A 15,221-nucleotide genomic window follows, 5' to 3' on the forward strand; every position below is an offset into this window, starting at 1 on the left:
GCCTCCAACAAAATCAGATTTGTATAAACAAGGAATATAAACTGGTATAGAGCTTGCAAGGAGAGAGGTGAAGATCGATTTCAGGAAGGGGAAGGTACGGGCCGTAGGTGGAAAAAGAGGAGCAGTGGTTTCTTGTTGCTTCTGCCAAATATTCTTTTCTTGAACAAACTTTAGTCAGGCTCCTGAACCTTCTCCTAGGCCCATCTGTGCACTTATTGTACAATCCAGTTTTTGCATGAACCCTGCTAAGTCAGCTTAGCAAGAACCCCTCTCAAAATCTGATCATCTTCCATATCTGATTGGGTTCCTCATCCTCCATCATCCCCCAGGTATGTCTGATCACCACAGTGTGTCTTCAGCAATAATCCCGTTAGGCCAGTTTAGCCAGAATTCCCCTCACCGCTGATGTTTTCTCTTAGTAATTTTCCATCCACTGACCGGCACCCTGTTCCTTGACTCTAAATTCCCAGTTACCCTGCTGATTCAGACTTGAACCCAATCTCTCTCCCCCACTGGAAGACCCCATTCGTGCAGCTGTCCCTCCACACCTATCACCATTGCCCACCTTGAACAAAGTCTGCCTTACCGTCTCCAACCAGTGTCATTCAATAATTTTTTCTTTACCATTTCTTATTCTAAAGACTCAGTGGGCTGACTGGGACCAGCAGTTGCACAGGTTTCTAGACAGCAGCAGTGGCATCAGCCTTCTTCACAGGAGAAGGAGGAGAGAGAAGTGGAGATGGCAGAGACCTCGAAGGTCGCCAGCCTCCCTCCACGTTGCAGGGCATGCCCCCCATTCACCCAGTTCAGAATCTCTCCCCTCCCCAGCATCGTCTTTATAACTTCACCTGCTTAAAGTCTGCCCTCGCTTGCTTCCTTCTGCTGCAGTCGAAGCGCAACCAGGCAGTCCCTACAAAGAAACCCGCCCTTTAAAAAGTGTCCTCTAACCCCTTATGTGCATGCCTTGTGTGTGTGTCTAGGGCTGGGGAAGGGGACGCCCTAAAGCAGAATGAGGGCAGGTTCTGTGTCTGATGCACTTTTTACCCTCAGCGTCTCCACACAACCCCTATGCTCAGAGAATAGCTGAGAATGGCTTTGGCTGCCGGCTCTTTCCGCCTTCCTCTTCCTCTGGAAGCTTGAGCCTTTCCCAGCATTTCTGGGGGACTCAATCATCTCCACTGCACCAGCCTCAAGCCCCGAGAAGCACTGCTCCAACCCGAACCCCCCCCCCCAGCTCTCTGCTGCCCTCTCCCGGCGCCGTCAGCAGGGCCGCGAAGAGCGCACGCGCGCGCTCACGCCGGCGTCCCCGGGCCAGCTTGCCATTCTGCGCGTGCGCATCGAGTGCGGGCAGTTCCGAAGACCCAAGAGGCAGGTAAACCAGCTGAAGCGGGCAGGTGGCTGGCGGTCCGGCCCGTGAAGGAGCTGCCGGGAGTTCGTGCCCTGCAGGTCTGGAACCTTCGGCATTTGCTCCCTCCTGGGCGACTCCGGTGGGCTCGGAGCGCGCTTTTTGCCGAGGGGCGTGACCTCAGCCCGCCTCCTGGGTTTGGGAGTGGAGGGGGATGCGGAATCTTTGAGGCCTGTTATTAATTTGGTGCCTGTTGATTGTTGGGGAGGTTTTCTCGAGGAGGGCACAGAGTTTGCAAATAGCGGACAGGAAGGGGTGAGGCTGGACCACGTGGGAGCTGGGGTGACCTGAGCCGTGGGGCTGTGAGGAGCTGGCGCCCCGTTTCTCCGGCTGTGTGTGTCAGGAGTCGGAGGGAGGTTAGGGAGCACTGCTACAAAATGAGGAGCCTGCTAGAAATTGTGCAGGTGTTTGGGATCACATTCAGGACGGCAATTTGGTCATTTTTGTGTTCTCACTTTTCTCACAGAAAGATGCACGGCCACCAACACGCACTCACTTGCCTCTTTGCATCCTAGGACATGACACAAGTGGCACATCTTGGCCATGGGGTCCCAGCAGTCCGTTTGTGCTCACCCCCCTTCTTGCAAGCGGCAGAAGGCAGATGACAGGGAGGATTTGCTGGCTGAACGGGAGCAGGAAGAAGCCATTGCTCAGTTCCCGTATGTGGAGTTCACAGGGCGAGATAGCATCACCTGTCTCACGTGCCAGGGGACAGGCTACATTCCAACAGGTGAGAGTCTTTGGTGATCATGGGAAGGATGATTCCCCAAGGAGAATTCCAGGATACCCAGAGGGCTTCTCCGGTCTCCCAGCCAGAACTTTTCTCCTAGGCGGCAGTACCACAGTCATAGGCCATGCCCTGTGAAGGAGCCAGCTGACCTGACTTGATAAACTTGGGCAGGTTCCACAACTTCTCTAGGTTTCCCAGTATTTGAAAGCCTTGCTTTTCTTCACTTCCACTCTTTTGTTCGTTGTTTCCTTGGTTTGGAACATTTGGCTTGCTCTTGATTGTGGGATTTGTTGACAGGCCCATTTCTTTATTGCTCTCGCTCATAAGGCCTGGCATGGCTTTGTGGGGGAGGTGCAGACACCATCTTGGAAGCTTCTGTTCAAGGAAGCAGGTAGTGAATCATTAACAACCTAAGATCTGAAAAATAAGTCAAGTGGAGGGAGAAAAACACGCCCAGGCGTGGAGCCTGGATTGGGTACAGAATCATCTATCACGAAGTTGGTGCTCAAAAAGTCTTAATGGTGTAGACGGAGGGTCACAGAGGTTTAGAGCTGGTAAGAACCTTAGAAACCATTTACTCCAAAGCCTTCGTATTACAGATGAGGACACAGTGGCCTAGAGAGGTAATGACTTCCCCACGGCTATGCCATAGCTGAAAGCCATGCAGCAGCTCAAGGCCATGCAGTAAAGCCAGAACAAGATCCTAGATTTCTCAACTTCCACGTCACTGCCCTGGGAGCACTGATAGATATTTTGTAATTTGTAGCGCTCTCTACATATTTACTTGTTTCTTGTTCATTAGACCCCAGATATAAAACTGGTATCTTAGAAACATCTAATTCCAGACAAGTATAGTTGTGACAGGCTACTGTGTATGTGATGGAAAGTACTGCAACACATGGGGTTTATTTTACCGAAATTGTTGTTTGTTTCTTTTCTAGAGCAAGTAAATGAGTTGGTGGCTTTGATCCCACACAGTGATCAGAGATTGCGTCCTCAGAGAACGTGAGTCACCTGCGTCTCTCCTGTTAATGCCTACAGTGGTCCCTAGTCCCTTCTTCTGTGTATGAATGCCAGTTAACTTCTTGAAAACGTTATCTGTTCCTGTAAATTCCCCACTTGCTTTAATACTGTTTGCTCAAGCAAGATGTCTCTGCCCCCATCACAGTCTGGGGAAGGGAACTTGAAGCTAGAAATGTTTTGAGAGCAGAGGGCCAAATGAAGGAACTTGAATCAGTAGGAATTGGAGAAGAGGGTGTCCTGGCAGGCGAAGAGATGTTTCTGTCCACACAGTTCCTCTCTTCAGCTTCTCTTCCCAGACGGCAGACAGCATTCAGATGGGTTTGTGAACCCGCTCCACATACTCTTTCCTGGTTTGTGATTCCTTGCTCTTTTCACTTTCTTGTCCCTCCCCGCCTCATTCCTGCTTTTGCATTTAATCTTGACTGATTGGACCTTGATATCTGACTGCCTGGGTTGGTCATGTGCTTTGTCGTTTGCAGTAAGCAGTATGTCCTCCTGTCTGTTCTGCTCTGTCTCCTGGCATCTGGTTTGGTGGTTTTCTTCCTGTTTCCACATTCGGTCCTCGTGGATGATGACGGCATCAAAGTGGTGAAAGTCACGTTTAATGAGCAGGACTCCCTTGTAATCCTCGCCATCACGGTAAGATTAGGGCCTCCCTTCCTGGGTTGTGCACCTGTGAGTCTTGTACCCAGGACACTTACACGTGTTTCCTCTCTTGCTCTGATGCAGGCCACCCTGAAAATCAGGAATTCCAACTTCTACTCTGTGGCGGTGACCAGCCTGTCCAGCCAGGTTCAGTACATGAACACCGTGGTTGGGTCATATGTGACAACTAACATCTCCCTCATTCCACCTCGGAGCGAGCATCTGGTATGCCATCCTTTTAGGATCCTGGCCCCGTGGGCCTGAGAAAAGAGTAGGCACTGTGGAATGCTGTCACCTCATTACTTTCCTCTTCCTCTCCTCATTTCCACTTGTAGCAACTGGTTGATGAGGAAGACGTGATGAGCTCTGTAATTATGAAAAATTAGGGGGAAAACTCAGCTAGCATTTAAGTGTTACAGAAACAAAAGAATTTGTCGGAGAAAGCAATTCGCCAGCAATCGAGGAGAGGCCATGTGGTCCATTGGCCTCTCAACAGGGAAGAGGTTGGAAGATTTGTTAGAGGCTCACCGTCTGGATCAGGGACAGTCTTGGGGAAATGTTTTGTATGGGGTAGAAGAATGCTCTCAGGTCCTTGTGTCGCAGATTTTAGCACTGCTCTCTGTCAAGCCTCCTTAGCCACAGACTGACTCTGGTGTCTTATTTTCAGGTGAATTTTACCGTGAAGGCTGAGATGGGAGGACCATTTTCCTATGTGTAGTAAGGACAGTGTTCTCTACATGTGTGCTTTTTACTGGATGAAAGGGATTCAGAGTTGAGCTCAATTGTTGGGGGCCGGTCCTGCCTTAAGTTCCAGCCTTGGGCCTGTGGGTTCCCTAGTTTGGGCCATCTTGAAGTTTATTTGGAGGATGTGGCTTTTTTTTTTGTTTTTTTTTTTTTTTTTGCGGTACGCGGGCCACTCACTGTTGTGGCCTCTCCCGTTGCGGAGCACAGGCTCCGGACGCGCAGGCTCAGCGGCCACGGCTCACGGGCCCAGCCGCTCCGCGGCATGTGGGATCTTCCCGGACCGGGGCACGAACCCGCGTCCCCTGCATCGGCAGGCGGACTCTCAACCTCTGCGCCCAGGATGTGGTATTTGATATGTGACTGAAGCGCTCAAATTTCTGAAAGAGAATGTTAGGCCACTAGAAACATTTCCAAGCTACAGCATTCTGTGATGGGTATGAACAAACAAAAAGATGGTGATGTGGGAGCCTGGAAGGACACTTGTGGGGACTCGGAACTAGTGAGCCAGGACAGCACTTAAGCCAGAAGGGCGGGTGTGGGGCAGGGGAGGTACTCAAACGGGGCTGACTGCTCCTCAGTTTGACAGTGTAACTCAGCACTCCTGCCGATTCGCCTTTTTTTAAAAAAACAAAAACAAAAACAACCATTTCTCTGTTTGCTGTTTTGCAGCTTCTTCTGCAGGTTACCCGATATCCTGGTGCACAACACAGTGGTCTTCATGCGGTACGTTGCTCATTTCCCTGTGTCCAGGGCCTTTGTGTTTGAGCCTGGACCGTCAGGCCACGTGAGCTGGCCACCTTTGCTCAGGAGAGCCTGTGGGACCCACAGACCAAAGGGGGGATGCCCAGTACCTTACAGGCACAGACACAGCAGAGCCTTGCTGTCATTTAGATACAGTGTCCAAATCCCTGTCACAAATCACCAGGGTCACAGTGAACGGTTAGTTGTAGAGTTTTCTCCATGAAATGGGGTCGAGTTGTGTGATCCCTTTAGAATCCTGATGGAACTAGTAAAGAAAAGAAAAGCTTTCTCAAGGCATAAGCCCTGGGCATCTGGCCAGACTTACTCTGTAGCCACACAAATTACCACATTGTCATGGACCGGTAGGGTAATTTCTAGAACCGTGACTGTTAAATTTGCAAGTGACAGGGTTCTGCTGCAGACATTTGAAATAGCAGGGTTAGAGCAGGGTTTCTTAGCCTTGGCACTATTGACATTTTGGACCAGACAGCTGTTTGTTGCGAGGGGCTGTTCTGTGCCTTGTAGGACGTTTTACAGCCTGGCCTCTACCCACTAGATGCCAGTAACACCACCTCCTCCCCCACTCAGTTGTAACAACCCCAAATGTTCAGACGTTGCCAGAAGTCCCCCGTGGGTTAAAATCGTCCCCGGTTCAGAACCACATATTTAGAGGGTCAGCTCAGGGCACAGTGTCTCTGGGGATGTGGAAAGATCCTCTGACCTCCTGGTTGTGTAACCATGAAGATACGTATCTAGGACCTGTGGATATTACTGCCTGAGCTTGCAAGAAATTACTTGGGCATTGTTTCTTACTTATTTCGTCTCAGAAACAATTAATTCTCGTTGGTTTTCCTTTCCCTAGAACTTCAGTGAAGATTTCCTACATTGGCCACGTGACCCAGAGCTCCTTGGAGACACATCACTATGTGGATTGTGGAGCAAATTCCACAGCTGTTTAGAAACTGCTCGTGGTTCTTCCATGGCAGCACCTGTCAGAAGAGACACAGCATCTGTTCCCGGGGCCTGAGCCCTGTACCTACCCCAGGGGGTAGAACCAGAGGAGAAATTGGTTCTCTCAGTCCCCAGCAGACATCCTCCTGCCACTAGGGAGGAAAACTCCTCTCTGTAGCGCCATTTACTTTTCTCAGAACCAGCAGGATCACTGCCTAGTGCCTAGCCTATGCCCAGCAAATAGTAGGCACTCAAAGAAGGTTTGAAGAGTTTAACTGAGATCTTTTCAGCTGTTCTTGGGCCATTATCAGTTAAAATCATACCATGGTTCTAGGGTATCAGACGATAGAGTGATCCGGAAATAAGACGGTCGGTGCAGTTGCAGAACTATTTTCGGGGCCTCATCACAGAAGAGGCAGCAGGGAGGGAGCATTTGAATACATTAAAGAAGAAAGCACAGACCATTCAATATGTGAAATTTATTCACCTGCTTCCAAATGCCTAGGAACTTTATTAAAGAAAAAAAAATAACTTTTTTTTTCCTGTAGAAAGTTAAAACTGTTTTTTACCAAGAGTCTGTGGGGTCTGATTTACCCTTCATCCATTGGCTGGAACATGGATTGGAGAATTTGGTAGAAAAGTAAACCCTGCTTTTGATTCATCTGTGTCTCCTCTGATTGTCTGGGCGTCTCAGGAGGCACCTCTGGGGGACCGTAGAATAGTTGCTTGTGAAGTGTTATCAGCACACGATGGGAAGGGAAGAGAGGAAGCCCTGCTTGTACTGGCCCCATGAGCTCCTATCACAGTCCGTCTACCTCTGATGCTGACAGGTTGGCCTATCGCTGTTGTAGAACAGAGCACTTAATGCCCCCTGGAGGTTGGACGAGGTAGAGCAGTGATGCTTGAGGATTGAGAAGCTGCTTCTCTGAGGAGGAATAACTTGCTAATTAAGAGGACCTGGTTTGAAGTTGAAAGTTTCTTGAACGGTCTCCACCCTCTCCACCACCCAAAGAGCAGGCTCCAGCCCCACGATGGCAGGGCATCTAGGGGGAAGCTTGAGTAGTCAGTTTCAGAACTCCGCTGAGGTGGGCTCCAGCTCCTTCTCCAGCGCTCTTGCCTCGGGAAACCCTAACAGCAACAGGTGGTGGCACGGGGTCTATTTTCTTTTTATCCTCATTCACATAGCTTGATTTTCAATATCAGTGATCTTTGCACTCTGAATCTTCACGCTAAGGCTAAATTTCATGGTGTTTGGCCGATGCTGACCATGCTTGAGTAACCCAAGAGCTGAGGGTTGGAAGCCGAGTTTCCCTGTTAACCTGGATCCTTTAACGGTCTGTATGTACACGATGGTGATGACTGTTCTGTGTGTAAATGATGGAACACAACTTGTATGGAAGCAGATGTGCACCATTTTTGAGGACATGCCCTAAACACATCTAAGATGTACACATTGCTACATTTTTTTATTTTCCAATTTTCCAAACAGCCTCTAGCATATTTTTCATGTGATTTTGACGAGGTTACTCCTATTGGTACTTCAGTTTTGAATAATTTTTTGTGACCGTGTGCCGCAGTAGCATTTCTTGCTCCTCAATGTTATCTTTATTTTTTTTATTTTAGAACTTTCAGGTTGTTTACTCATTTTTTTAAAATTGCGGTATAGTTGTTTTATAGTGTTGTGTTAGTTTCTGCTGTACAGCAAAGTGGAGTTCCCTGTGCTATACAGCAGGTTCTTATTATCTGTTTTATACATATTAGTGTATATATGTCAATCCCAATCTCCCAGTTCATCCCCCCACCCCACCCCCCTGCTTTTCCCCCCTGGTGTCCATACATTTGTTCTCTACATCTGTGTTTCTGTTTCTGCCTTGCAAACTGGTTCATCTATACCATTTTTCTAGATTCCACATATATGCGTTAGTATATGGTATTTGTTTTTCTCTTTCTGACTTACTTCAGTCTCTATGACAGTCTCTAGGTCCATCCACATCTCTTCAAATGACCCCTTTTTATGGCTGAGTAGTATTCCATTGTATATATGTACCACATCTTTATCCATTCATCTGTCGATGGTAATTTAGGTTGCTTCCATGACTTGACTATTCTAAATAGTGCTGCAGTGAACTTAGGGTGCATGTGGCATGTGTCCTTTTGAATTATGCTTTTCTCAGGGTATATGCCCAGTAGTGGGATTGCTGGGTCATATGGTAATTCTATTTGTAGTTTTTTAAGGAACCTCCATACTGTTCTCCATAGTGGCTGTATCAATTTACCTTCCCACCAACAGTGCAAGAGGGTTCCCTTTTCTCCACATCCTCTCCAGCATTTATTGTTTGTAGATTTTCTGATGATGCCCATTCTAACCGGTGTGAAGTGACACCTCATTGTAGTTTTGATGTGCATTTCTCTAATAATTAGTGATGTTGAGCAGCTTTTCATGTGCCTTTTCTTTGGAGAAACGTCTATTTAGGTCTTCTGCCCATTTTTTGATTGGGTTGTTTTTTTGATATTGAGCTGCATGAGCTGTTTATATATTTTGGAGATTAATCCTTTGTCTGTTGATTTGTTTGAAAATATTTTCTCCCATTCTGAGTGTTGTCTTTTTGTTTATAGTTTCCTTTGCTGTGCAAAAGCTTTTAAGTTTCATTAGGTCCCATTTGTTTATTTTTGTTTTTATTTCCATTACTCTAGGAGGTGCGTCAAAAAAGATCTTGCTGTGATTTATGTCAAAGAGTGTTCTTCCTATGTTTTCCTCTAAGAGTTTTATAGTGTCTGGTCTTATATTTAGGTCTTTAATCCATTTTGAGTTTATTTTTGTGTATGGTGTTAGGGACTGTTCTAATTTCATTCTTTTACATGTAGCTGTCCAGTTTTTCCAGTACCACTTATTGAAGAGGCTCTCTTTTCTCCATTGTATATCCTTGCCTCCTTTGTCATACATTAGTTGACCATAGGTGTGTGGGTTTATCTCTGGGCTTTCTATTCTGTTCCATTGATCTATATTTCAGTTTTTGTGCCCATACCATACTGTCTTGATTACTGTAGCTTTGTAGTATAGTCTGAAGTCAGGGAGTCTGATTCCTCCAGCTCCGTTTTTTTTCCTCAAGATTGCTTTGGCTATTCGGGGTCTTTTGTGTCTCCAGACATATTTTAAGATTTTTTTTTTCTAGTTCTGTAAAAAAAAAAAAATGCCATTGGTAATTTGATAGGGATTGCATTGAATCTGTAGATTGCTTTGGGTAGTATAGTCATGTTCACAATATTGATTCTTCCAATCCGAGAACATGGTATATCTCTCCATCTATTTGTATCATCTTTAATTTCTTTCATCAGTGTCTTATAGTTTTCTGCATACAGGTCTTTTGTCACCCTAGGTAGGTTTATTCCTAGGTATTTTATTCTTTCTGTTGCACTGGTAAATGGGAGTGTTTCCATCATTTCTCTTTAACATTTTTCATCATTAGTGTATAGGAATGCAAGAGATTTCTGTGCATTAATTCTGTATCCTGCAACTTTACCAAATTCATTGATTAGCTCTAGTAGTTTTCTGGTGGCATCTTTAGGATTCTCTATGTATACTATCATGTCATCTGCAAACAGTGGCAGTTTTACTTCTTTTCCAATTTGTATTCCTTTTATTTCTTTTTCTTCTCTGATTCCTGTGGCTAGGACTTCCAAAACTACGTTGAATAATAGTGGCAAGAGTGGACATCCTTGTCTTGTTCCTGATCTTAGAAGAAATGCTTTCAGTTTTTCACCATTGAGAATGATGTTTGCTGTGGTTTGTCATATATGGCCCCTATTATGTTGAGGTAGGTTCCCTCTATGCCCACTTTCTGGAGAGTTCTTATCATAAATGGTGTTGAATTTAGTCAAAAGCTTTTTCTGCATCTATTGAGATGATCATATGGTTTTTATTCTTCAATTTGTTAATGTGGTGTATCACATTGATTTGTGTATATTGAAGAATCGTTGCATCCCTGGGATAAATCCCACTTGACCGTGGTGTATGATACTTTTAAAGTGTTGTTGGATTCTGTTTGCTAGTATTTTGTTGAGGATTTTTGCATCCATATTCATCAGTGATAGTGGTCTGTAATTTTCTTTTTTTTTTTGTAGTATCTTTGTCTGGTTTTGGTCAGGGTGATGGTGCCACCATAGAAGGAGTTTGGGAGTGTTCCTTCCTCTGCAATTTTTTGGAAGAGTTTGAGAAGGATGGGTATTAGCTCTTCTCTAAATGTTGATAGAATTCACCTATGAAGCCATCTGGTCCTGGACTTTTGTTTGTTGGGAGATTTTTTATCACACTTTGAATTTCATTACTTGTGATTGGTATGTTCATATTTTCTATTTCTTCCTGGTTCAGTCTTGGAAGGTTATACCTTTCGAAGGATTTGTCCATTTCTTCTAGGTTGTCCATTTTATTGGCATAGAGTTGCTTGTAGTAGTTCCCTTATGATTCTTTGTGTTTCTGCAGTGTCCGTTGTAACTTCCCCTTTTTCATTTCTAATTTTACTGATTTGAGTCCTCTCCCTCTTTTTCTTGATGAGTCTGCCTAATGGTTTCTCAATTTTTAAATTTAATTTTATTTACTTATTTTTTTGAATTTTATTTTATTTTTTATACAGCAGGTTCTTTTTAAATAAATTTATTTATTTATTTTTGTCTGCATTGGGTCTTTGTTGCTGCACGTGGGCTTTCTCTAGTTGCAGTGAATGGGGGCTGCTCTTCATTGCGGTGTGCGGGCTTCTCACTGCGGTGGCTTCTCTTGTTGCAGAACATGGGCTCTAGGCGCATGGGCTTCAGTAGTTGTGGCATACAGGCTCAGTAGTTCTGGTACACGGGCTAAGTTGCTCCGTGGCATGTTGGATCTTCCCGGACCAGGGCTCGAACCCGTGTCCCCTGCATTGGCAGGCGGATTCTTAACCACTGCGCAATCAGGGAAGTCCTATACATCAGGTTCTTATTAGTTATCTATTTTATACATATTAGTGTAGATATGTCGATCCCAGTCTACTCAAAGAACCAGCTTTTAGTTTTATTGATCTTTGCTAATGTTTTCTATGTTTCTGTTTCATTTATTTCTCCTCTGATCTTTATGATTTCTTTCTTTCTGCTAACTTTGGGTTTTGTTTTTTGTTCTTCCTCTAATTCCTTTAGGTGTAAGATTAGATTGTTTATTTGAGATTGTTCTTGTTTCTTGAGGTACAGTTGTGTTGCTATAAATTTCCCTCTTAGAACTGCTTTTGCTGCATCCCATAGGTTTTGGATCATTGTGTTTTCATTGTCATTTGTCTCTAGGTATCTTTTGATTTCCTCTTTGATTTCTTCAGTGATCTCTTGGTTATTTAGTAACATATTGTGTAGCCTTCGTGTGTTTGTGTTTTTTACGAATTGATTGTAATTGATTTCTAATCTTAAAGCATTGTGGTTGGAAAAGATGCTTGATATGATTTCAATTTTGTTAAATTTACCAAGACTTGATTTGTGACCCAAGATGTGATCTATCCTGGAGAACGTTCTGTGCACACTTGAGAAGAAAGTGTAATCTGCTTTTTTGGATGGAATGTCCTATAAATATCAATTAAATCTATCTGGTCTATTGTGTTGTTTAAAGCTTATGTTTCCTCATTAATTTTCTGTCCAGATGATCTGTCCATTGGTATAAGTGAGATGTTAAAGTCCCCCACTATTATCGTGTTACTGTTGATTTCCTCTTTTATAGCTGTTAGTATTTGCCTTACATATTGAGGTGCTTCTATGTTGGGTGCATATATATTTATAATTGTTATATCTTCTTGGATTGATCCCTTGATCATTATGTAGTGTCCTTCCTTGTCTCTTGTAACATTCCTTATTTTAAAGTCTACTTTATCTGATATGAGTATAGCTATTCCAGCTTTCTTTTGATTTCCATTTGCATGGAATATTTCTTTCCATCCCCTCACTTTCAGTCTGAATGTGTCCCTAGGTCTGAAGTGGGTCTCTTGTAGACAGCATATATATGGGTCTTGTTTTTGTATCCATTCAGTGAGTCTGTGTCTTTTGGTTAGAGTGTTTAATCCATTCACATTTAAAGTATTTATTGATATGTATGTTCCTGTTACCATTTTCTTAATTGTTTTGGGTTTGTTTTTGTAGGTGCTTTGCTTCTCTTGTGTTTCCCACTTAGAGAATTTCCTTTAGCATTTGTCGTAGAGCTGGTTTGGTGGTGTTGTCTCTTAGCTTTTGCTTGTCTGTAAAGCTTTTGATTTCTCCATCGAATCTGAATGTGATCCTTGCTGGGTAGAGTATTCTTGGTTGTAGGTTCTTCCCTTTCATCACTTTAAATATATTGTGCCACTGCCTTCTGCCTTGCAGAGTTTCTGCTGAGAAATCAGCTTTTAACCTTATGGGAGTTCCCTTATACGTTATTTGTCGTTTTTCCCTTGCTGCTTTCAATAATTTTTCTTTGTCTTTAATTTTTGTCCATTTGATTACTATGTGTCTCGGCAAGTTTCTCCTTGGGTTTATCCTGTATGGGACTCTGTGCTTCCTGGACTTGGGTGGCTATTTCCTTTCCCATGTTAGGGAAATTTTCAACTATAATCTCTTCAAATATTTTCTCAGGTCCTTTCTTTCTCTCTCTTCTTCTGGGACTCCTATAATGTGAATGTTAGTGTGTTTAATGTTGTCCCCGACATCTCTTAGGCTGTCTTCATTTCTTTTCATTCTTTTTTCTTTATTCTGTTCCATGACAGTGATTTCCACCATTCTGTCTTCCAGGTCCCTTATCCGTCCTTCTGCCTCAATGATTCTGCTATTGATTTCTTCTAGTGTATTTTTCATTTCAGTTATTGTATTGTTCATCTCTGTTTGTTTGTTCTTTAATTCTTCTAGGTCTTTGTTAAACATTTCTTGCATCTTCTCTATCTTTGCCTCCATTCTTTTTCCGAGGTCCTGGACCATCTTCACTATCATTATTCTGAATTCTTTTTCTGGAAGGTTACCTATCTCCATTTAGTCGTTTTTCTGGGGTTTTATCTTGTTCCTTCATCTGGGATATAGTCCTCTGCCTTTTCATTTTGCTATCTTTCTGTGATTGTGGTTTTTGTTCTGCAGGCTGCAGGTTTGTAGTTCTTCTTGCTTCTGCTGTCTGCCGTCTGGTGGATGATGCTATCTGAGAGGTTTGTGCAAGGTTCCTAATGGGAGCAACTGGTGGTGTGTAGAGCTGGGTGTCACTCTGGTGGGCAGAGCTCAGTAAAACTTTAATCCACTTGTCTGCTGATGTGTGGGGCTGAGTTCCCTCCCTGTTGGTTGTTTGGCCTGAGGCGACCCAGCACTGGAGCCTACAGGCTCTTCGGTGGAGCTAATGGTGGACTCCAGGAGGGCTCACACCAGTGAGTACTTCCCAGAACTTCTGCCAGTGTCCTTGTCTCCGTGGTGAGCTACAGCTGTCACCCGCCTCGGCAGGAGACCCTCCAACACTAGCAGGCAGGTCTGGTTCAGTCTCCTCTGGGGTCACTGCTCCTTCCCCCCTGGGTCCTGGTGTGCACACTACTTTGTGTGTGCCCTCCAGGAGTGGAGTCTCTTTCCCCCAGTCCTGTCGAAGTCCTGCAGTCAAATCCTGCTGGCCTTCAAGGTCTGAGTCTCTGGGGATTCCTCCTCCTGTTGCCGGACCCCCAGGTTCTGAAGGCTGACATGGGGCTCAGAACCTTCACTCCATTGGGTGGACTTCTGTGGTATAATTGTTCTCCAGTTTGTGAGTCGTCCACCCAGCAGTTATGGGATTTGGTTTTATCATGATTGCATCCCTCCTGCCGTTTCACTGAGACTTCTCCTTTGTCTTTGGATGTGGGGTATCTTTTCTTGTGAGTTCCAGTGCCTTCCTGTTGATGATTGTTCAGCAGTTAGTTGTGATTCTGGTGTTCTCACAAGAGGGAGTCAATGTTATCTTCAAATGCAGCTATGGTATTCAAATGAGAGCAGTTCAATTTTTTAAACATACAGCAGTAAGTCTTATCTAATAATTCTACGAACTCTCATACCTGTTTATATTCTCAGCATCCCATACTGCACTTCGGGATGCTCTGCGTAGTTGTATCATGCTCTCTGTTAATTCTTGGACAAATACATAGAATTTGCTCTCGGCAATGCCAAAATAGAAAGGGGAAGTGGTTGGCTCTGGTGTCATTGCTATCACCATTGTATTTGTACTGGATTGAGATTGAAGGAGTGTGTTTCTTTTTTAAATTTTATTAAAGTATAGTTGATTTACAATTTGTATTAATTCCTGCTGTGCAGCAGAGTGATTCAGTTATACATATATTGCGTGGGCCAAAAGGTTCATTTGGTTTTTTCTGTAAGATGGCTCTAGTGGCACTTAGTTGTCTTTAACTTCATCTGAAACAATTTTGTTAGATTGTATGTGACAGCTGTCATGTCAGCATGCATTTTAAAAAAGACATCAAAGTTGGTGAATTTTTGTGTAGCCATTTTAACACTGGAGATGGGGGGGAAACCCCAACATTTTAGGCATATTATGCTTTATTATTTCAAGAAAGGTAAAAACGCAACTAAAACGCAAAGAAAAGATTTGTGCAGTGTATGGAGAAGGTTCTGTGACTGACTGAACACGTCTGAAGTGGTTTGCGAAGTTTCTTCTCGCTGGATGATGCTCCACGGTTGGGTAGATCAGTTGAAGTTGATACAGATCAAATTGAAACAATAATTGAGAACAATCAACTTTATACCATACGGGAGATAGCTGACATACTCAAAATATCCAAGTCAAGCATTGAAAATCATTTGCACCAGCTTGGTTATGCCAATCGCTTTGATGTTTGGGTTCCACGTAAGTTAAGCAAAAGAAAAAAAAACCTTGTTGACCATACTTCTGCATGTGATTCTCTACTGAAACCTAATGAAAATGTTCCATTTTTAAAACAAATTGTGGCAGGCGATGAAGACCGGATACTGTACAGCAATGTGGAACAGAAG

The 15,221-nt window shown here is 44.1% G+C and overlaps 1 protein-coding gene across 4 annotated transcripts; it reads left to right on the forward strand.

The window, feature by feature from the left end:
- Positions 1-1,306: 1,306 nt before the first annotated feature.
- On the forward strand, positions 1,307-6,900 carry TMEM106C (transmembrane protein 106C). 4 transcript variants are annotated; one of them, XM_029206763.1, is made up of 8 exons: positions 1,307-1,372; positions 1,921-2,135; positions 3,077-3,140; positions 3,638-3,797; positions 3,888-4,028; positions 4,471-4,520; positions 5,217-5,270; positions 6,151-6,900. In XM_029206763.1, exons 2-8 carry the CDS (start codon positions 1,949-1,951, stop codon positions 6,245-6,247), a joined length of 753 nt encoding a protein of 250 aa, XP_029062596.1. In that variant the 5' UTR covers positions 1,307-1,372; positions 1,921-1,948; the 3' UTR covers positions 6,248-6,900. The 4 variants fall into 4 exon arrangements, with proteins under 4 accessions (XP_029062596.1, XP_029062594.1, XP_029062595.1 ...); XM_029206762.1 differs by having other exon boundaries at positions 1,332-1,446; XM_029206761.1 differs by lacking the exon at positions 4,471-4,520.
- Positions 6,901-15,221: the final 8,321 nt, after the last annotated feature.

Source organism: Monodon monoceros, unplaced genomic scaffold, assembly GCF_005190385.1.
Source record: "Monodon monoceros isolate NGI ecotype Baffin Bay Population unplaced genomic scaffold, NGI_Narwhal_1 Super_Scaffold_6, whole genome shotgun sequence".
Classification (NCBI taxonomy): Eukaryota; Metazoa; Chordata; class Mammalia; order Artiodactyla; family Monodontidae; genus Monodon; species Monodon monoceros.